A 20,668-nucleotide genomic window follows, 5' to 3' on the forward strand; every position below is an offset into this window, starting at 1 on the left:
GGAATTACTGAAGCAAGCTTAGTGGAGAAAGAAACACCGGAAATGTATCATTACAGCCTAAAACACCTGCAGGATGAACAAGAGCAAAACGACAGTGTGGGAGTAGAATGTATGAGTCTTTTTCCCTGTCTCAGGTACAAAGGGACAGGTTTTTGGCTCAGCGGCCGCGTAACAGGGAGAGAATACTTTGAGGTCTTGGCACAGAAAATAATAATTTAACCCGAGATTTGGAAATAAATGCTTGAGTTTACTGGGGCTTTTTTACTGGGACTTCTTTCTCTGTGTGAGATACTCTGGGTCTCAAAGGGGATTTATATATTGGAGTATTGGAGGATAAAAATATTATGGAGAATAAAACTTGTATCGTTTGCTGTGTAACTGGACAGTCTGCTATGCAAGTACCCAAGATGAAATGCTAGGAATATAGAAGACAATGGTGTGTTAATATATGTTAATGAAAGGCAGCTAAGAGATGTAGTTAGCTTTGAAGTTTGCTGTTTGCTATGAATGTACCCAATTTAGTAGGAGAATGAAATCTTAAGAATCTAGAAGATGGTGTGTTGGTGAGAGACAGCTGTGAGATGTGGATTGGAACATGATTAAGTCAATGGGACATACTTGTGGTACGTGTGAAACTGGACCAGGATTTTGCTATAAAAAATTGCTGTGTCCAAGGATCGGTGGGCAATCAGCGACTAGCTCACTGACTGTCTCAGTTTTGATTTGCAAATTATAGTTTAACCCTTCTTGAAGGATCTTCTGCGTCTCCTGGTCATTTGTGAGGCACGAAAAACCACGACACTCATACCACGTAATCACTAATCGCTGCATGGACATATTGCTGCTCATCTCTGCTTTTAAATTTTCCCTCACATCCGAAATCTATTTCCCTAGTTATGTCCTCTCCTGTCCTCAGGACAGGACTGTTAACACTGGCACTATCTCTGACTCTCATAATTTTAAATATTTCTGTAAAAGCGCTGCTCATTCGTATACGTTCCAAGGAGTATAGACTCAGCCTGGCCATCCTCTCCTTGTAACACGTGCGTATCAACTTCATAAATTTTCTCTACCCTCTATACAATTTAACCACAACTTTTGTGTTAGAGAGCAACAAAATCTGCACGTAGCTCTTCAAGCACAGACTCACCAACTGGACGTCAAAGCATTTGCTTCACCATCCGATCATGGCCGACACCGGATCCCTCACAACCCCATACACCTACCTTCTCGGCATGTTATTTGATGACCTTACCGATCACGAAAGTATAAACTTACACCTCAAATCTCCCCATTGCCTCTCCCAGTCTCTGGCCGAAAATTCCACAGCTTTACTACTCTAACGCGAAAGAAAATGCTCCTAACCTCTGTTCTAAAAGTTCACCCCTCAATTTTGAGGCTGTGCCATTGTTACGGATTCAGGCAACTACAAATATAATGAGTTAGGCAAGGGTTTTTATAATAAATAACATGTTTATTAAACACTGAAAAAAAAACAAATGTAAACAAATCACTAACGTAACCGGAAATCAGCTGCTGTGCGCAGCTTACACAGTTCTTAAAGCAATGAAGCTTAAACAGTTATTAAAGGGATGTTGCAAAAACAGTTCTCAAAAGTAGTATTGCCAAAAGTTCAAAATGCTCACAGTCCATTTAAGGGAGAAACTTCTTAAGACGATTTAAATTCTCTTTCACGTCATGTTGTTTCGATTCCCAAATCGAACTTTTCTCACGAAGATTTTACGAAACGAAACGGCTTAAAGTCACTGGCCATTCCTTTACAGAACTATTCTCAATCCTTTCTACTATTTCGTAGGGATTAACACGAGAACAGTCAACGAATTCCTTCCGAACAAGGATCAAACAAGGTCAAACCCGTTTCACCGTCGAAATCGATTGTCCTTGATCTTCTATCCCAGGAACTCCAATCTTCACTCTCCACTTATTCTTAACTTGCAGTATTGTAAAGAAACTGCTGGCAATGACCTTTTAAACTTTAGGCATTAGATAAAACTTCATCTGTCAACTAAACTGCGTCATAACATTAAATCAAACCGTGGCATGAAGTCAACATGGCAAATCCAGCCACGAACAGCCCCTCCTCACAGGGAGGGGTCCTCCTTTTATCCGCTGTAAAATAAACATGTCACATGACCTCAACTGGCGGGAAAATGACGTCACTCCACCATCACAAGACCACTACCTCAAGTCCAGTATAGCTTCAACACCAGTCACGTGACAAGGGTACCACTGTCACGTGTCACGAGTACGTAACACCTCCCTCCAAAAAAAAACATTTTTGGTCTGACAAGAGCAAAAATTTCAAAAATTATTGACAAGAAAAACAAATATATAAATTATATAACATACACAATATACAATACCATCACATAAAATCTTACAAATCACAATACAGTAGGAGTGTTACAATTGGAAAAAAAAACTCCATAAAAAAATTACATTGTACATTCAACATCGAGATAAGACAATCAGCAAAAACATTATCTTTACCTTTAATATGAGTTATCTCAATATTGTTGTAGTGTAACATCAAACTCCAATTTAATAACTTTCTGTTTTTGTGTTTCATCTTACTCAGAAAAACTAACGGATTATGATCAGTGTAAACAATAAGTGGTTTTTGAGTTGTACCAACATATACCTCAAAATATTCCAAAGCTAAAAAAAAGAGATAACAATTCCTTCGCTATTGTTGAATAGTTTCTTTGATGCTTATTAAATTTCTTAGAAAAGTAAGCTACTGGATGATCAACCTCATCACCCTCATTCCTTTGCATTAATACTGCTGCTGCAGCCTCATTACTAGCATCTACTGCTAATGAAAAAGGTTTTTCAAAGTCAGGTGCCTTAAGCACAAGTTGCTGACATATCATTGTTTTCAATTTTTCAAATGCTTCTTGACAAGGCTCTGTCCACACAAACTTCACATTCTTCTGCAAAAGGTTAATTAATGGAAGGGCAACATTAGCAAAATTCTTACAAAATTTCCAATAATATCCTACCATTCCCAAGAATCTTCTGAGAGTTTTTTTCCCCCGTTGGAGTGGGAATCTCTAAAATTGCCCGAACTTTTACCTGAACAGGATCTACCTTACCTTGACCCACAACATAACCAAGGTAAGTCACCGTGGCATGTCCAAATTCACTCTTAGCTAAATTAATAGTTTAGTTAGCTTTTGAATGCCTTTCAAAAAATTTCTCCACCGCAATCATTTGTTTTCCAAGTATTATTCCCTGTCACTAAATCATCAATATAAGCATCAGTATCCTATAATCCCTGAATCACAGAGTTAATCATCCTCTGGAAAGTACCTGGGGCATTCTTCATCCCAAATGGAAGAGCATTATATTCATATAACCCGGATGGAGTTACAAATGCAAAAATCTCTCTACCTCTGTCCGTTAATGGAACACACCAATACCCTTTCAATAAATCAATCTTTGTAAGGATCTTTGCCTTTCCAACTTTATCTACACAGTCATCTACTCTAGGAATTGGATATGCATCTGTTTTTGTTACAGCTTTCTATAGTCCGTAAAGAACCTAATACTACAATCTGGTTTTGGCACCATAACACAGGGTGAACTCCAATTTGAGTTACAATGTCTAATAATGTTATTCTCTAACATATATTCAATTTCTTTCTCAGCAAGTTCACATTTTTCTGTGTTCATTCTATATGGGTGTTGTTCAATGGGTTTGGCATCTCCAACATCTACATCATTTGAAGCTATTGTGGTTCTTCTTGGAACATCTGGAAAGTAATCCTTATATTTAGAATTTAATTGTTTCATCTGCTGCTTCTGTTCTGGTTGTAAATGTGCTAATTTCTCATCAACATTTTCCAGAATGGTTGAGTTTGGTAACCTGGCAGAAACAATGTTGGGTTTAGAATGAGTTTCAGATGAATCATCTATTATGTTCCTAGTGAGATCAGACTCATTACTATTGACCACAACAGTCACAGTAGCAGGCTGTTTCTCATAATATGACTTTATCATATTTATATGGCAAAGTTGAGTTGGCCTTCTACGATCTGGAGATTTTAATCACATAATCCACATCATTGATTTTCGACACAATTTCATAAGGGCCATGAAAGTTAGCTTGTAAAGGATTCATTTGCACTGGGAAAAGAACCAGCACTATCTCCAGGCTTAACCATCCTCATCCTAGCTTCTTAATCGTACCAGGATTTCATTTTCTCCTGAGCCAATTTTAAATTCTCCCCAGCTAAACTACAAGCTTTATGTAATCTGTCCTTAAGTTTCAAAACATAGTCCAACAAATTAGTGTGTACCTCCTTATTAATCCATTGCTCTTTTAATAAAGCTAAAGGTCCTATGCTCAAACACACGTTCAAATGGACTGAGGATTCCTGCACCGACTCCCTTACTCCAAATAGAAGTAAGTAGATACCCTCATCCCAATCACATTCATTTTCCACACAATGCATCCTAACGATAGGCTTGAGGGTAGAATGAAACCTCCCCAAAGCACCTTGTGACTCTGGATGGTACGCAAAGTAATTTGCTTAACTCCCAATTTTATAAACTATTTGTTGAAATAATCCAGACAAAAAATTATTGCCTTGTTCAGATTGCATTTCCTTAGGCAATCCAAAATAAGTAAAAAAATTTATAAGAGCCTTTGTTACAGTTTTAGCTGTTATATTCCTAAGTGGTGCAGCCTCTGGAAACCTAGACGCAGTGCACATGATAGTCAACAAATACTGATAACCAGTTCTTGTTTTTGGTAATGGACCTACACAATCTATACTAATTTTAGAAAACGGTTCACCAAATGCTGGAATAGGTTGCAATGGAGCCAGTGGTGTAACTTGAGTTGGTTTACCCAGAATTTGACAAGTATGGCTCATTGTACAAAACATCGCCACATCTTTTCGTAAACTAGGCCAGTAAAAATGTTTTAAAAATCTGTCCACAGTTTTCCTTACCCCTTGATGTCCACCCAAGGGCACACTATGAGCTAAAGTTAAAATCTCATTTTGATAAAATTTAGGAACAACTACCTGGTGAACAATATTCCATTCATCACTTGCAGGAATTGCAGGCGATTTCCACTTCCTCATTGATGCTCCTTTTTCAAAATAATATCCTACTGGCACCCTATCAATTTTACTGTCTGGAAGAGCTTGTTCTTTTAATTTAATTATCTCAGGGTCTCTACTCTGCTCTGCTAACATCTCCTTCCTGGACAGAGACAAATCATCATGGACAGACTTACTCCAAGAATTTTGTTCAAACAGTGAAGGTAAGAAAGTTTCTGACACATCCTCAAAACTCGAATCCTGAATTGAACAGTCATGCGTAACAACCTCATTCTGCACATCAATCTTTTTAGACATAGCTCGAGTCACAACACAGGAAGAATCTGTGTTAGAATTCATCTGTGGTTCCTTTGACTCCATTGTCAAATGCACTTCAGGAAAAACTTGTCCACCTAATAAATCATTACCTAACAATACCCAACAATCATTTCCTTCACTGGTAAGCTAGGCTGTAGTCCTACTTTAACAGGTCCTGTCACTAACACTGAAATTAAATTTACTTCACGCAAATGTACAGCCATAAGCCATACTCCCAATACCTCATATGTAATTTACCTCACCAGTATCAGACTCTTCACTAAACTTCAATACACTGTCTAACATCAGTGATTGTGAAGCTCCAGTATCGCTAAGGATCTTTTTTGTCACCGGAGTGGATTCTTCTTTCAAGGAAACAAACTCGCCAGTTATAACATTATCATATCCCTTTTTAACTTGGTCAGACTCTAACAAAACGTCATTTGTATTTATCAAACCCTGGGGATTTACAAGAATTTCTGTATGTTGCAGACAAGCTTCCTTCTCTTTCTTTTTCAATCAGAAACATTTAGCTATTACATGACCAGGTTTCTTACAATAGTTACAGATAGGACCAAATTGTCTTTCCTTCACAGGTTTTCCTTCCTTCTTACCTTTCACACTAACTTCTGATTTAATTTCTGTTTTACCTTGAGTCTCTGCGTTATTTTTCCTTTTAAAAGTTCTACCCTGAGGAAATTTATTCTTATGGATTAAACATACTTATCAGCTAATCTAGCAGAGTCCTGCAAGGTAGCAGTGTCTCTCTCATTTAAGTATGTCCTTACTTCAACAGGGATGCTTCTTTTAAATTCGTCCACTAAAATCAGCTCTTTATTTTATTATAGTCCCCATTTACATTTGTAGAGGAAACACATCTCTCCAAACATACAGCTTTATCATAGACAAATTCCACATAGGTTTTCCACAGATTTCTTCAAATTTCTGAACCTTTCTCTATATGCTTCTGGGACCAATCATACACCTTCAACATGTGCAGTTTCACAGTATCATAGTCAAGTGCTTGCTCAGCAGCTTTGCCTTTAAATACACTCTGTAACAACATTGACCATTTCTTTTTCGGCCACTCTGAAATCAGAGCAATAGCTTCAAAATGCTGAAAATATTTTTCTACTTCTGTTTCACAAAATGGAGGAACCAATTTAATTTCCTAACAACAAACATTTATCTAGAACCAGGAGACTGATTCACATACATCAATTCCTCCATCTTAAGTTCTAATACCCTCTGTTTATTTTCAGCTTCCAACATACAAAGCTGTAGGTCCACTTTACTTTGCTCTAACATCAGTTGTTCTATTTGTAACTGTATCTCTAGATTACTTATTGGAAACAAATCAAAAGTTGATTCATCAAAATCACCTAAATCTACATAGTGTGATGCAATTTTTCTCTGTATTACAGCCTTTGATGTAGACCTCGAAATACCTTTAAGTTCAAACCTACTAGCAATCTCAGATACATCACTTTTTTTTCCCCTTCGCTAATAACTCCCAATCAGGCGATTCCAGGAATTCTTCAATATCCATTGTTGCTGAATACCACACACAAGCCGATCAAGCAAAAGAATCAAGTATTCCCCTTTTCCAAAACACCGATTCAAAATCAAACAAGCATTTAAACTCAAAAATGGTTCATTCCATGAGCTCCCATTTTTAATGTTATGGAATCCAGCAAAAATGAATATATAATTGAGGCAGGTTTTTTTTATATAACAAATAAAACATTTATTAAACACTACTAAAAAGCCCAAAAATAAACAAACGACCAACTTAACCGGAAGTCAGCTGCTGTGCGGCAGCTTGAACCTTTCTTAAAGCGATAATGCAAAAACAGTTCTTACAGCAATGACGCAAAACAGTTCTTACAAGTAGTAATGTGAAAGTTCAAAGTTTTATTCAGTTGCTTCGGAGAGACTTCTGGAAACAATTTAAATTCTCTTTCACATCGTGTTACTGCTGTTCCCACTCGAAGTATGCTTTTCCCAGAGAATTTACAAAGAGGACAATGAAACAGCTTAAAGGTACTGACCTGTCTTTGGCAAAACTTTATACCCAACCCTCAATTCTCCCGGCAGAACAGGAGTTATCATGGGCACAGCTGACGAATTACTTCCAAATCAGGATCAAACAAGGTTGAACCTGCTTTACCATCGAAATCAACTTTCCTCGATCTTTTAACTTCCCGACTTTTGACGAATCTTCACACTCCACTGAATTTAACTGGCAGTATTATAACAAAACTGCCGGAGATAACCTTTTAGACTCAAGGTAGAAAGTAAAACTGCACTTTTAAAAGGAACCACGTCACTATAGCAAATACGCAGCGATACAGCAGTTCCACTATGAACTACCTCCTCACAAGGAGGGGTCCTGCTTTTATACCCTGTTGGAAAAACCTATCACATGACCACTCACTGGCGGGAAAATGATGTCACTCCACCATCACAAGACCATTACCTCATGTCCAGCAGATCAACACCACTGTCACGTGACAAGTACAAGATACCCACGAGTACGTACCTCCATGTTAACGCTTTAGAAGAAGGGAAATGACACATATGTGGAAATGAGCCCTGAATAAGGAGCTTAACTACTAATGTCATTCTTCCCCAGCCCAAAGTTTTGAGGGGCATAGAACATCTCAGACAGAACTGCAGTCGACATGACTTCTTCAGTCTGCAGAAAATTCAAGGGGAACCTCTTCACCCACAGAGTGGTGACTGTTTGGAACCCATCACCAGAGGGAGAACGAGAGATGAACAACAGGGGAGAATTGAAAAGGACTGCCCTAGAGCAGAATCACTGGCAGGGTGCAGCCAACCTGATTTGACTCTTTACTGTTCATTAGGTATGTTATAACTTCACTAAGTACTGGAGACAGAGTTCAAAATAGAACAGATTTATTTGTCTCGTATCCACAATATTAAACTCCACTCCCATTAAAGGTGAATATGCAACAGAAGAAACTCCTCCCATGCCCAGTGACCAGGGTGCAGAACTGGGGGTGGTGGCAGAGTTCAGCACATATAGTCACTGTCAAAATTGCATTCAGCAACGGTGATGGACAAATATCTAGCATGCAGCTTATTGAAACCTTTTCCCCAGTGTGAACCCGATAGTGTGTCATAAGGTTAGATAACTGAGTGAATCCCTTCCCACATTCACAGCAGGTGAACAGCCTCTCCCCAATTTGAGCTCAATTATGCATATTTGATGGAGACATCTGAGAGAAACTTATCCCAATGTCTGAACAGGTAAATTGCCACTACCCAGTGTGAACTCTCTGATGTACCTTCAGCTGAGATGACCGAGTGAATCCTTTCCCACAGTCTGAGCAGGTGAATGGCCTCTCTCCAGTGTGAACTCGCTGGTGTACCAGTAGGTCAGGTGACTGAGTGAATCTCTTCCCACAGTCTGAGCAGGTGAACGGCTTCTCCCCAGTGTGAACTCGCTGGTGTCTCTGTAGAATGGATGACTGAGTGAATCTCTTCCCACAGTCTGAACAGGTGAACGGCCTCTCTCCAGTGTGAATTCGCTGGTGTGCCATTAGGATGGATGACTGAGTGAATCTCTTCCCACAGACTGAGCAGGTGAATGGCTTCTCCCCAGTGTGAACTCGCTGGTGTGTCTGTAGATGAGATGGCCGAGTGAATCCCTTTCCGCAGTCTGAGCAGGTAAACGGCCTATCTCCTGTGTGAACTGTCTGATGTACCTTAAGTTCAGATGAATAAGTGAATCCCTTCCCGCAGTCTGAGCAGGTGAACGGCCTCTCTCCAGTGTGAACTCGCTGGTGACGCAGTAGGTGGGATGACTTAGTGAATCTCTTCTCACACAGTGAGCAGGTGAACGGCTTCTCCCCAGTGTGAACTCGCTGGTGTACCAGTAGGTCGTATGACACAGTGAACCTTTTCCCACAGTCTGAGCAGGGGAACAGCTTCTCCCCAGTGTGAACTCGCTGGTGTCTCTGTAGAAGAGATGACTTAGTGAATCCCTTCCCACAGTCTGAGCAGGAGAATGGCCTCTCTCCAGTGTGAACTCGCTGGTGTACCAGTAGGTTGTGTGACTGAGTGTATCCCTTCCCGCAGTCTGAGCAGGTGAACGGCTTCTCCCCAGTGTGAACTCTCTGGTGTACCAGTAGGTCGGATGACACAGTGAACCTTTTCCCACAGTCTGAGCAGGGGAACGGCTTCTCCCCAGTGTGAACTCGCAGGTGTCTCTGTAGAAGAGATGACTTAGTGAATCCCTTCCCACAGTCTGAACAGGAGAATGGCCTCTCTCCAGTGTGAACTCGTTGGTGTACCAGTAGGTCGTGTGACTGAGTGTATCCCTTCCCGCAGTCTGAGCAGGTGAATGGCTTCTCGCCAGTGTGAACTCGCTGGTGTCTCTGTAGATGAGATGACTGAGTGAATCCCATTCCGCAGTCTGAGCAGGTTACTGGCCTATCTCCTGTGTGAACTCGCTGATGTACCTTCAGCTGAGATGACTGAGTGAATCCTTTCCCACAGTCCGAGCAGGTGAATGGTTTCTCCCCAGAGTGAACTCGCTGGTGTCTCTGTAGATGAGATGACTGAGTGAATCCCTTCCCACAGTCTGAGCATGTGAATGGCCTCTCTCCAGTGTGAACTCGCTGGTGTCTCTGTAGATCGGATGACTTGCTGAAGCTCTTCTCACAGACTGAGCAGGTGACCAGCCTCTGCACAGAGTGAACTTCCTGTTGTCTCTGTAGGTGGGATGACTTAGTGAGTCTCTTCTCACAGACTGACCTCTCTCCAGTGTGAACGCTCTGATGTACCTTCAGCTTAGATGAGCAAATGAATCCCTTCCCACAGTCCAAGCAGGTGAACGGCAGCTCCCCGGTGTGAACTCGCTGGTGAGCCATTTGGTCAGATGACCGAGTGAATCCTTCCCCAAAAATTCAGCAGATGCCCAGCATCTGCCCAGTGTGAACTGACTGGTGTGTCCACAGGTGGGAAGACTGACTGAATCCCTTCTCACCCCGAGAACAGGTGAATGGACTTGTCTGAGTGTGAACTTGCTGATGTACCTTCAGTTGAGCTGACCGAGTGAATCCATTCCAACAGTCTGGGTAGGTGAATGGCGTTCCCCATGAGAAAAATGACAGGCGTGCCGGTCGGTCAGATGATCAAGTGAATCCCTCCCCACAGTCGGCGTAGGAAGAATGATCGATTGCTCCAATTCTTAGATATCTGGACACAGACAGAAAATTTGGCGTGTAGTATCCGTGATTCCTGCAGATAAATTCCTTGTCGTTTTAAACCTGTAAAAAGATTTACAAAGTCCAATGGGTGAAGGACAATATTTCAGATGAGATCACTTTAGTCACCATGGTGTGATCTGACATCACACTGTTACAGTAAGGGTCAAACCAAGTTGGATAGAGAAATCATCTTCAAACTGGGCACAGGACTGGTATCTGGAATTGAAGAGTACCTTGTATCACTAATTTCAGTCACCAGCCCTGGATCATTTCCTAGCAGCTTATTGCACACTTCCACTTTGGGAATTCTACTGATTGAGGGCACATTTGACAAACTCTACCCCATCTTGTCCTTTTACAGTATGGACATCCCAGTCAATGTAAGTAAAGTTAAAATCACTTCCTATATCAATCTTTGTTTCTTGGCATAGTCTGTCTGTCTGTCTTTACACAGATCTCTCTGTAAATTTGTTCCTCTCAATCCCTCAGACTGATGGGTGCAACCAACTCCCAGTAATGGTAACAACATCATAATTCAACGCAGTGAGCTCATCTGACTTTACTACGGTGCTTCTTGCATTAGATATATGCAGGTCAGCACATTTGCTGCACCATGCTCAAACTTTTGATTGCTGACTTTGTCTGAAGTCTGAACAACATCTGATTGCTCTCAAGAAAACAACCACTTCCTCAATGTCACAGAAACAAAGGAGCTGGTTGTGGATTACAGAAGGAACAGAGACAGGTTAATCCCTATTAACATCAATGGATCTGGCTTTGAGAGGATAAACAGCTTTAAGTTCTTCGGCATACACATCATCGAGGACACGGTAGAACCTCTTTCACCTCACATGGTTGAAGAAGTTTAGAATGGGGCACCAAATGTTAAGGACTTTCTACAGGAACACAGTTGAGAGCATGCTGACTGGCTGCATCACTGACTGTATGGGAACAGTATTTCCCTTAATTGCAGGACTCTGCAGAGAGTGCTGCGGACAACCAAGCACATCTATAGATGTGAACTTCCCACTATTCAGGACATTTACAAAGACAGGTGCATAAAAAGGCCCAAAGGATATTGGGGACCCAATTCACCACAACTACAAACTTTTCCAGCTGCTACCATCCAGAAAACAGTATCACAGCATAAAAGCCAGGATCAACAGACTCTGGGACAGCTCCTTCCACCAGGCCAACAGACTGATTAATTCTTGCTGATACAATTGTATATCTATTTTATATTGACTGTCCTATGTACAAATTATTTATTATGAATTACTATAAGTTACACATTGCACATTTAGGTGGAGAAGTAATGAAAAGATTTCCTCATGTATATGAATGATATAAGTCAATTCAATTCACCCTCGCCACTATCTGTTCTGGCATTCTGAGTCCAATCTCTCCGGCAACTTCACACACCCTCCTCGGCACACTAGCACGAGCAAGCTTTACCACTAGGATAACTAGGATATTTGACCTCTGCTGGTTTTCATTCCCGAGCTAACAAATCCCCTGTCAGCCCTTTGACATTCCACTGCTTGGTAATCCCCCCCAACAGTGTCTAACTCTTGTTGTGGGGGATGGCCACAAGAGTACTTTATTCCCCTTGACGCTCTCCCAGTTTCCTCTGTCCTGTACCATGGGTGTACTCACCTCTCTTCATGACATATCCATCCTCCCCTCTGACTCCTGAATGATCCAAAGTTCATCCACTTCCAGCTCCAAATCCCTAATGTGCAGGGTTATATGGAGTCAGGTATGGGAGGGTATCAGGGGCACTGGAGGTCTGCCCGCATTCCCACCAATGTCCACTCTAATCTGTAATGACCAGCCAGTGCAAAAATCTTGTGCTGTGCAATTTTTACCCAACAACATGTCTGAACTGAATTTCACTTAGAAAGTTATTCATTTCAACAGTGAGCAAATCACTGTCAATAAGAACTTTGATCTCCTCTGCGTTTGATCAAGTTCATCTACACTCTCACAGAACCTATGTAGCAGGCCTAGATGGGTAATGAAGGATTTTCTCACCACAGCTTTTGCACACTGCCTATGTGTGATTTTCTTGCTAAGTGATGCTTTAAATAGTCAGCTTTCCAAACATTACTCCACTTCTTCCCACTTGTAAATCCTCCATCAACTTTTGCATCACTACAATACACACAGGTAACACAAGTTCTGTGTTGGACATAAATATTTCCCCTGAACCCTCCACCTGACAGTGGTGAACTCAGTGATGGCAATGCCAACGTATTTAAAGGGAAGGGCAGTAGTCTGTCTCATTGGAGTCTGGCACATCCATGATGTGAAAGCTACTTGTTGCTCAGGGCAAAAGTTTTGATATCATTATGCACCCAGAGAGAATGGGTTGAAACATGTTCTCACAGGTAGAAAACTTCAGAACAGGAGGAGGTTGAACAAGCAAAACACTCAAAATGCTGGAGGAACTCTGCAGGCCAGACAGCATCTATGGAAACGTCTACTAATGCAGAATTCCTCCAGAATTTTGTGTGATTTGCTTGGATTTCCAGCATCTGCAGATCTTCTCTTGTTTGTGATTGGAGGGTGAACAAAGGTGATTTTCTCAACTGGTGATGTTAAAGATTTTGTTCCCTTTCTCCGAGTTCCCAATCCTTGCATTTGGATAGCTGGAGCTCAGCTCTGTCTGAGAGATCTATCAGTCCCCATTCCCTCAATAGCCAGAAGCTCTCCGGGGCCCACCCTTTTTGACAGGTAATGGGTGACAGGTGTGTGAGAGGTAACTTTGTGGGATCTATATGGAAGAGACTGTTTTCACCTGTAATGGATATGGACTAATATCCTACTGTAATAACAGCCTCATGTTTCTTGCAACAGTCTGTGACTTCTCTGTAAATTTGTTCCTCTGGATGCCTCTGACTGTTCGATGTCTGTAGCATAGTGCCACTAACGTGGTCATACTTTCCGTATTTCTCTGTTCTCCCCATAATGTCTCCCTTGATGATTTCTCCAATCTGTCCTCACTGAGCACTGCAGTGGCTGAATATTAACGCCACCCATTTTCCTATAATCCCTGCCGCTTTGTCAACTCTAAAGCAACGGAAACCCGATTGTGGAGGTGAGGGTGGGGTTCAAGTGGAGACGCATACAGTATATAAAGTGTTGAACAATGGACTCATTATCCACCCTCTCTCAACACACACACACACCAAACCCCCCCCCCCCCAAGATGTGGTGACGCCTCTTTAACACCGCTGAGGCCAGACATATATCGCGAGTCATTTTGTCGAGGATTTTGGCTCCATCTACAACAGGGAGACTCTCTCCGTGGCCAAACTTTTTAATTTTATTTCTTACTTCCAATCAGACATGTCCACGGTCATTTGTACTACCAACATCAGGTTGGAGAAGCAACATCTCACATCCCGCGTGGGTGCCTCCAACTTGACGGCTTTTGCATCGATTTCTCCAGCCTCTAGTAGTTTCCCACTTCTCTCCTTTCTCTGTTTCCCTTCGGGATCACTTTTAACCCTTTCATTTCTGCTCAACTGCCTAGCTGATGGCCCTCTTCCTTCTCTTTCTCCCATGGTCCACTCTCTAATACTCACATATCAGAATCCTTCTTCACTCTACCTTTCCGCCTATCACCTCCTAGCTTCTCACTTCACCTTCCCTCCCCCACCACAGAAAATGCAGATCAGCTGATCTCCTACTCACTGAACTATTCACTGTAACACAAATATTGACCGGAGTGCCCAGACTTTTGCATGCCACAGGTGGAGAGTACAGGATGTGATGGGGATGGGAGAGATGGATTCAGAGATAAGGAGAGAGAGTGAAGGGTAATGCATGGGGTGAGTGGTAAATTTAGAGGGTGAGAGAGGAGGAAGACAGTGTGGGATATGGGAGCCAGAAGGGAGAGTTGGAGAGTGAGGGGAAGAGGGTGGGACATAGGGAGAGAGTTGGAGGAGGTTACAGAGAGACAGAGGTAAGTCAGTGAGAGAGAAGAGTTAGGGCGAGGAGAGAAGTTGAGATAGGGGGAGATGGAGAGGGGAAGACAGTGGGTGACTGAGATTGAGAGTGAGATGGCGGGTGATGGGGCGGACAGGGATTGTGGGATGGGAGAGAGGAGGAGTCAGAGAAACAGATGGAACTGAAGGGGAGAGAGTGTGAGAGAAATGAACAGAGAGGCATGAGAGAGTGAGGAGATAAAGAGAGACAGGAGAGAGGAGTATGATTTGTTGATAGAGGGGTGAAACAAGGAGGGTGAGAAAAGTGGTGAAAGAGAGTACAACACTGGTCGAGTAAGGGTGTAATGGAGAGGGATAGAGAAGTGGGAAGGGGAGGGACAGAGGCGGTGAGGTAGCGAGTTTTTGAGAAGGGCAATGATAAGGAAGGGGGGAGCGAGAGGTGAGACGATGAGGGAGCAAGAAGGGAGGGCTGGATTAGAGGGCCTATGTTGAAGACTGTGAGGGAGGGAGTAGTGTGGAAGATGGGGTAAGTAGCTGGGGTGAGGGAGAAAGGCAGAGAGATGAAGTGTCTGATTAGAATTGTTAGACTAATGATTTATTGAGTCCCCAGTTGCAGGGTCATTAATCATGTATGTTCACAAGTCACTGAATAAATACACTGTGGGATTAAAGATAAACACCGGGAGTTTTACCATGTATGACTCTGGTCTCCATATCCGACAGCGGGGAGTTTTACCACAGACAGGAACCTACTGCACACTGCTGTACAATGTCAACCCCAGCTGATGCTGGTGTTTCTCCTGTTCAGGTGGCGGTGGGGAAGGGGTTGATCTCAGGTTTGTATAAATCGAGGGCCGGTTGAAGTGGGGAAGGGTCGGGACTGAGCCAGACAGCTGGAGGCTCCGGGATCTCCAGTCTTGCATCCCTGGTTTTAGTTTTGGGCCTGAGTTGGGATTGCGAGATCAGACTGTTGTGGTTCCCCAAGCTGGGAGGATGGATGTGAGTGAAGGGGACCTGTCTATGTGTTGGTGTGGATTGAATGGTAAGAAGTGTGTGGGGCCACTGGCGGGATGGAGGGTAGTTGGGGTACTGTGGGTTATTGTACATAACATGACCAGGGTGGATGGGCAGGGGTAAAATTAAGTTTGGCAACGAGGGAGGATCTGGTCAACTGGATCAGACAGATCAGATTACGTGTTCTTTCAGGAAGCAACAATTCTCTCTTCATCTTAATTACTGTCTAATCTTCCTGTTAACATTGTGTTTGTTACAGAGCCTCAGAGTCTGCAAGCAGATGATTGGTAGGAAGCAGAGGGTTGTGGTGAGAGCCTGTTTCTTGGACTCGAGTCCTGTGCTTAGTGACGATCCCAGGAGTTACGCCCATTGCTACTTGTCATCTATGTCAATAATATGGTTGATAAAGTATAGGATATGGGGAGAGAGTTTGCAGCAAGTTCCAATAATTACTTTTTTGAAAGACAGTCATTATAAACACTCCCGTCTCTTTCCCTCTCCCCACTCAGAAATGACCAAAAGCTGCTTCAGTAGATGCAAGATCTGGAATTGACTAAACACTGTGAGGGAATGGGAGCGGTTTTAAAGGGCTGGGCTGCTGAAAACACATTTCCGGATATGGAATGATAGCAATTGGGACTGACAGAGGCATAACTGGTTCTTCTGGGCACATTCAGTCTCACTCCAACTATTTCCGACCTTCCTTTGAACAGGTATGTAATGTCTAAAGGACCAGCGTTTGAGTAAATGAGACTCACCAAATTTTATTCTGACTGAATCACTGGAATCTCTGAGTCAGATGGGTTCTCTCCAGTTGATGCTCTCAATCCTCTGGAAGGTTCCCTTGTTGTTGTTCCCTCATCTTCAGTCGTGCTTTCCTTCCAGTTGGGGTTTTTCCTCCAAAATATCTCTCAGCACAGGTCCAACTTTAACATGAAAGATAATGAAGCACATTAACAATAAAAAGGAGAACCAAACATTTCTGTTTAAAGTTAATAAGAACAAACCTCACTGAAATTTAAACATTGAAAGCAAGTATAATGATCTAAGTGAACACTCTTTTATTGTCCCTCATACGTCACAAAATGATATGGGATAAGAAGGAGCCATGATTCAGTCATGATAAGACATAAGGCACAGGAACAGAGTTAGGTGATTCGATCCATCTGGTCTGCCCGACCACTCAACCATGGCTGATTTTTATTCCAACACCATATTCCTGCCTTCTTCCTGTAACCCTGAAGCTACTTAACAATCTTGAATTTATTAATCTCTATCATTAATATACCCTCAACCAACCTCCGTGACAACAAATCCCACAGATCAGGCATCGTTTGGCCAAATAGTTTTTCTCATTTCAGTTTTAATGGGAAACATCTTTATTCTGAGACTGTGCTGTCAGATCACAGACTCCGTTAAATGGAAACATCCTCTCCATGTCCATTGTATCCAGATGTTTCAGCATTCAGTAGGTTTACTTAACTAAACATCCCTCCACCAACCCCACCGTCCCTCTGAACTCCATCGAGCACAAGTCCAGAACGATCAAATGCTCTTCATACATAAAGCCCATCATTCTTGAGATTATTCTTGTGAACGTTGCGGACAACACATCACATGATTTTGCGTCACAAAGTGGAGGGCGGGGCAGATCTGCCCTCACGTGACCTGTTGGCGGGACGTCCAGTTCAATTCTTTGGATATAGGCAGCCTGGGCTCCTGGTTTGGATCGCTCAATGCAAATTCAGTGAAGTGGACACATTTCTGACGAGCCCAGATAACTGGCTACTAAATGAGTAATTGGCCCTCAGTTCGGGGCTCACGGCCAACATCGGATGTCCCCGCGCGAGATCGCTCTCAGTACTCACTGATGGGAAAGTGATAACTTCGGCCAGCAGACAGTGATCTCGACCCCCTTCGCCCCAATGGAGGCGATAATCCTTTAACGACGCTGCAGTCAATCCACTTCTGCGCTGAGCGGAAAGGAAAACACGGTCCACACGGAGACAGTGAGCATGCCGGTATAGATTGTTACATCATCCGGAGGGCCGGGCCTCGGAAACAGACGCGCAGATACTGGTTAAATGGTTAAATGGGAGGGGAAAATTGGATCACGTGACTTGTCGGTTCTTTCACACCAGGCAGTGACTCCAGCTATCCACTACTCTGTTTCTCACCTTTAATGTATTGGTACATTTTAACACCCAGGAGAAATATATCGTCTGTCCACTCAATTTATTCCTCTCGTAATCTTGCATCTCCATCCAGTCTCACCCCAGCCTGCGTCGCTCTGGAGAAAACAACACAAGTTTGTCCAACTTCTCGTTATAGCTCATGCCCTCTAATCCAGGCAGCATCCTGGTAAACCTCTTCTGCGCCCTCTCCAAAGCCCCGACATCCTTCCGAGAATGGGGGCGCCCAGAACTGTATGAAATACTCCAGATGTGGTCTGACTAGTTTTATAAAGCTGTGTCACGAACATTAACGCTTTAGAAACGAACCAGCAGCAATAGAGTTCACACTGGAGTCTGGTTTTGATGTTAAACCATTTCTTTATTAGTATCTACTGACAGTAACTTAACAAAATAAAGGAAACAGTGTTATTTGTGTATATGTGTAAATATAACCCCCAAACTATCGAGCCTGAGGGAACACAGCTTAGAGTCTTGAGATGGTAAAGTTGGAAAGTTCAGTAATCATGGGAATAAATGATGGGAGAGAGATAGTTGTAATCCAGGGTGAAACGCAGCGAAAAGGCCGTTACATTAAAATAACCGTCGTCGAAGTTCTTATCTGTTGAATCCGTCCACTTACGAGTTATCAGCGAAAGCGACCTGTCACAGGAATACCGTCAACCAGGGATTACCACACAACATACCCAGGCAAGTGTTAACATAAGCTGTCCCCCAAGATATTCCACAATCCAGTCCTATGGATTATACGAAGTGACAGCCACACGCATTCGTTGTTGCTCCGTGTACCGATGATCAACCCACTCTTCTGGGCATAGCAGAGTTCCATGCCTCAGCTGCGACTAACTGAAGCTATCAGCTTTCCCAGTCTCTCCCTCTCTAGACTGGTCGACTGCCTGTCTACAGATCGCTCTCTCTCATGGTTAATCCACAGTTAGCGCTGTCAGCCTGTGACTGACGTCATAGTCCCGCCTCCTCACGCCGGCGCTCTTAAACAGTCACAGTACGACCGCAGGCTCGTCACAGCTGCAACACAACTTCCCGACTTTTGAGCTCAATGCTTCAACTAATAAAGACAACCATTCCATTTGCCTTCTTAACCACCCGATCAATCTGTGCAGTCTCTTTCAGGGAGCGATGAACTTGGAGTCTAAGATCCCCCTGATCATCAACACCGTTCAGGGTTTTGCATTTAACAGTGTACTGTCTCATACATTCGTCCTAACGAGCTGCCAAGATGATCATCGCTAATGAAATCTCACTGAGAGTTCTCAGGTCCTGTTGAATTTATTACCAAGTGCACAAGTACGGGAAGGTACAGGTACAGAGAAACACTGACTTTTGGCAGCATCACAGGCAAGTACATTCAGGTAACACACGGAACACCAATTATACGATTCTCTGTCAGTAACAATCTATAAATATGTTCTATGCCATTAACGATATAGCAAATACATTGTGTCATGATCAATATTAAAGTGTGCAATAACGGACATGAAAATGTTGAATTTGGTCCCTGTTTCCATTCTTCTTGTAATCCACAATCATCTCCTTTGTTTTTGACACAATGAGGAAGAGGTTGTTTTCTTGACACCACTGTGTCGGGGTGATGACTTCTCTGTAAGTTGCCTCGTTATTATTTGAGATTAGGCCAATCAATGTAGTGTCATCAGCAAATTTAATTCACAGATTGGAGCTGTGGGTGGCGACACAATTCATGGGTGCATGGAGAGTAAAGGAGGAGGCAAGGAGACAACCCTGTGGGGTATGTGTGCTGAGGGTCAGAGAGACAGAGGTGAGGAAGCCCACTCTTACCACCTGCCGGCGATCTGACAGGAAGTCCAGGATCCAGCTACGCAAGACAGGGTGAAGGCCGAGGTCTTTGACCTTCTTGTCGATACTGCACGCCTCCGTATGGCTACTGCTCTGCCCATGACTCCAAGGAACTGCAGAGAACTTTGTAGAGCGGAGAGCATCAGAGAAACAAGCCTCCCCTCCATGGACTCTTCCTACACTTCCCCTGACTCGGAAAAGCAGGCCATGTACTCAAACATCCTCATAACCTGGACATTCTTGCTGCAAACCCGCTCCCCCATCGGGGAAGAGATACCAAAGCCTTAAAGCGCGTACCACCCGGCTCTGGACGGTTTCCTGTCTGTGGTTATAAGCCAAATGAATGATAAAATGGACTCGACCTCACAATGTAACTCGACGTGACCCTGCACCAGATATCTATCTACACTGCACTTTCTCTGCAGTCATAATGCTTTGTTACAGTTATTGTTTTGTCGTATATCAGTTCCATCTACTGTTGTAATGTATTGATCTGTGTGGATGGTACATCGTGCAAGCTATTCAATGTAGCTCGGTACGTGATCAGAATAAACAAATTCCCCATTTCAATTGTGTGGAAACATTAGACAGACTGAGCTTCTGCTCTGTAACCTCAGAAGGAAACTTAACGGAACTCTTGTCATTTCTGAGGAATGCAAATAAATGGAAAAGGCTTCAAGCTCGCTTTACGATCTGCGGTAACTGGGATCAGGTGACCGGAGGTGGGTCTCCCATATTCGAATCAGAATCAGGTTTAATAGCACCAGCATATGTCATGAAATTTGTTGTCTCTGCGGCAGCAGTAGGTCCTAATTCATAAAACAATAGATTTTAACAAATATGAATTCCAATAATATACAGATTAAATAGTTAAATTATATAAGTAGTGCAACATAAAAATTAAGACTGTACTAAACTCTTTTAATTGTGTGGAAATTCTGGAGCAAAGCTTAACTGAACTGTACACATTGATGAGAAGCTCAGAAAAATAGAGAAGGCTTTATTCTCATATGAATGGGTCATATACCCAGAAATATTGGCTGCAC

At 42.8% G+C, this 20,668-nt stretch overlaps 1 protein-coding gene across 4 annotated transcripts in view; it reads right to left on the bottom strand.

The window, feature by feature from the left end:
• The window catches only part of LOC132407299 (zinc finger protein 271-like), a 109,076-nt gene extending 88,647 nt beyond the window's left edge, over positions 1-20,429 (bottom strand). For 3 of the 4 annotated variants that reach the window (XR_009516439.1, XR_009516440.1, XR_009516438.1), the window contains exons 1-2: positions 17,466-20,429; positions 16,356-16,523 (exon numbers count right to left, since the gene is read on the bottom strand). Coding sequence is in view for 1 of the 4 variants with exons in the window: in XM_059993607.1 (XP_059849590.1) it covers positions 8,678-10,291 (1,614 nt within the window). In the remaining 3 variants the exon portion in view is untranslated. Of the gene's footprint in view, positions 1-1,453; positions 10,691-16,355; positions 16,524-17,465 lie in introns of those variants that run through there. The other variant, XM_059993607.1, reaches the window with a different exon arrangement.
• Positions 20,430-20,668: the final 239 nt, after the last annotated feature.

This window comes from Hypanus sabinus, chromosome 18 (genome assembly GCF_030144855.1).
Source record: "Hypanus sabinus isolate sHypSab1 chromosome 18, sHypSab1.hap1, whole genome shotgun sequence".
Taxonomy (NCBI): Eukaryota; Metazoa; Chordata; class Chondrichthyes; order Myliobatiformes; family Dasyatidae; genus Hypanus; species Hypanus sabinus.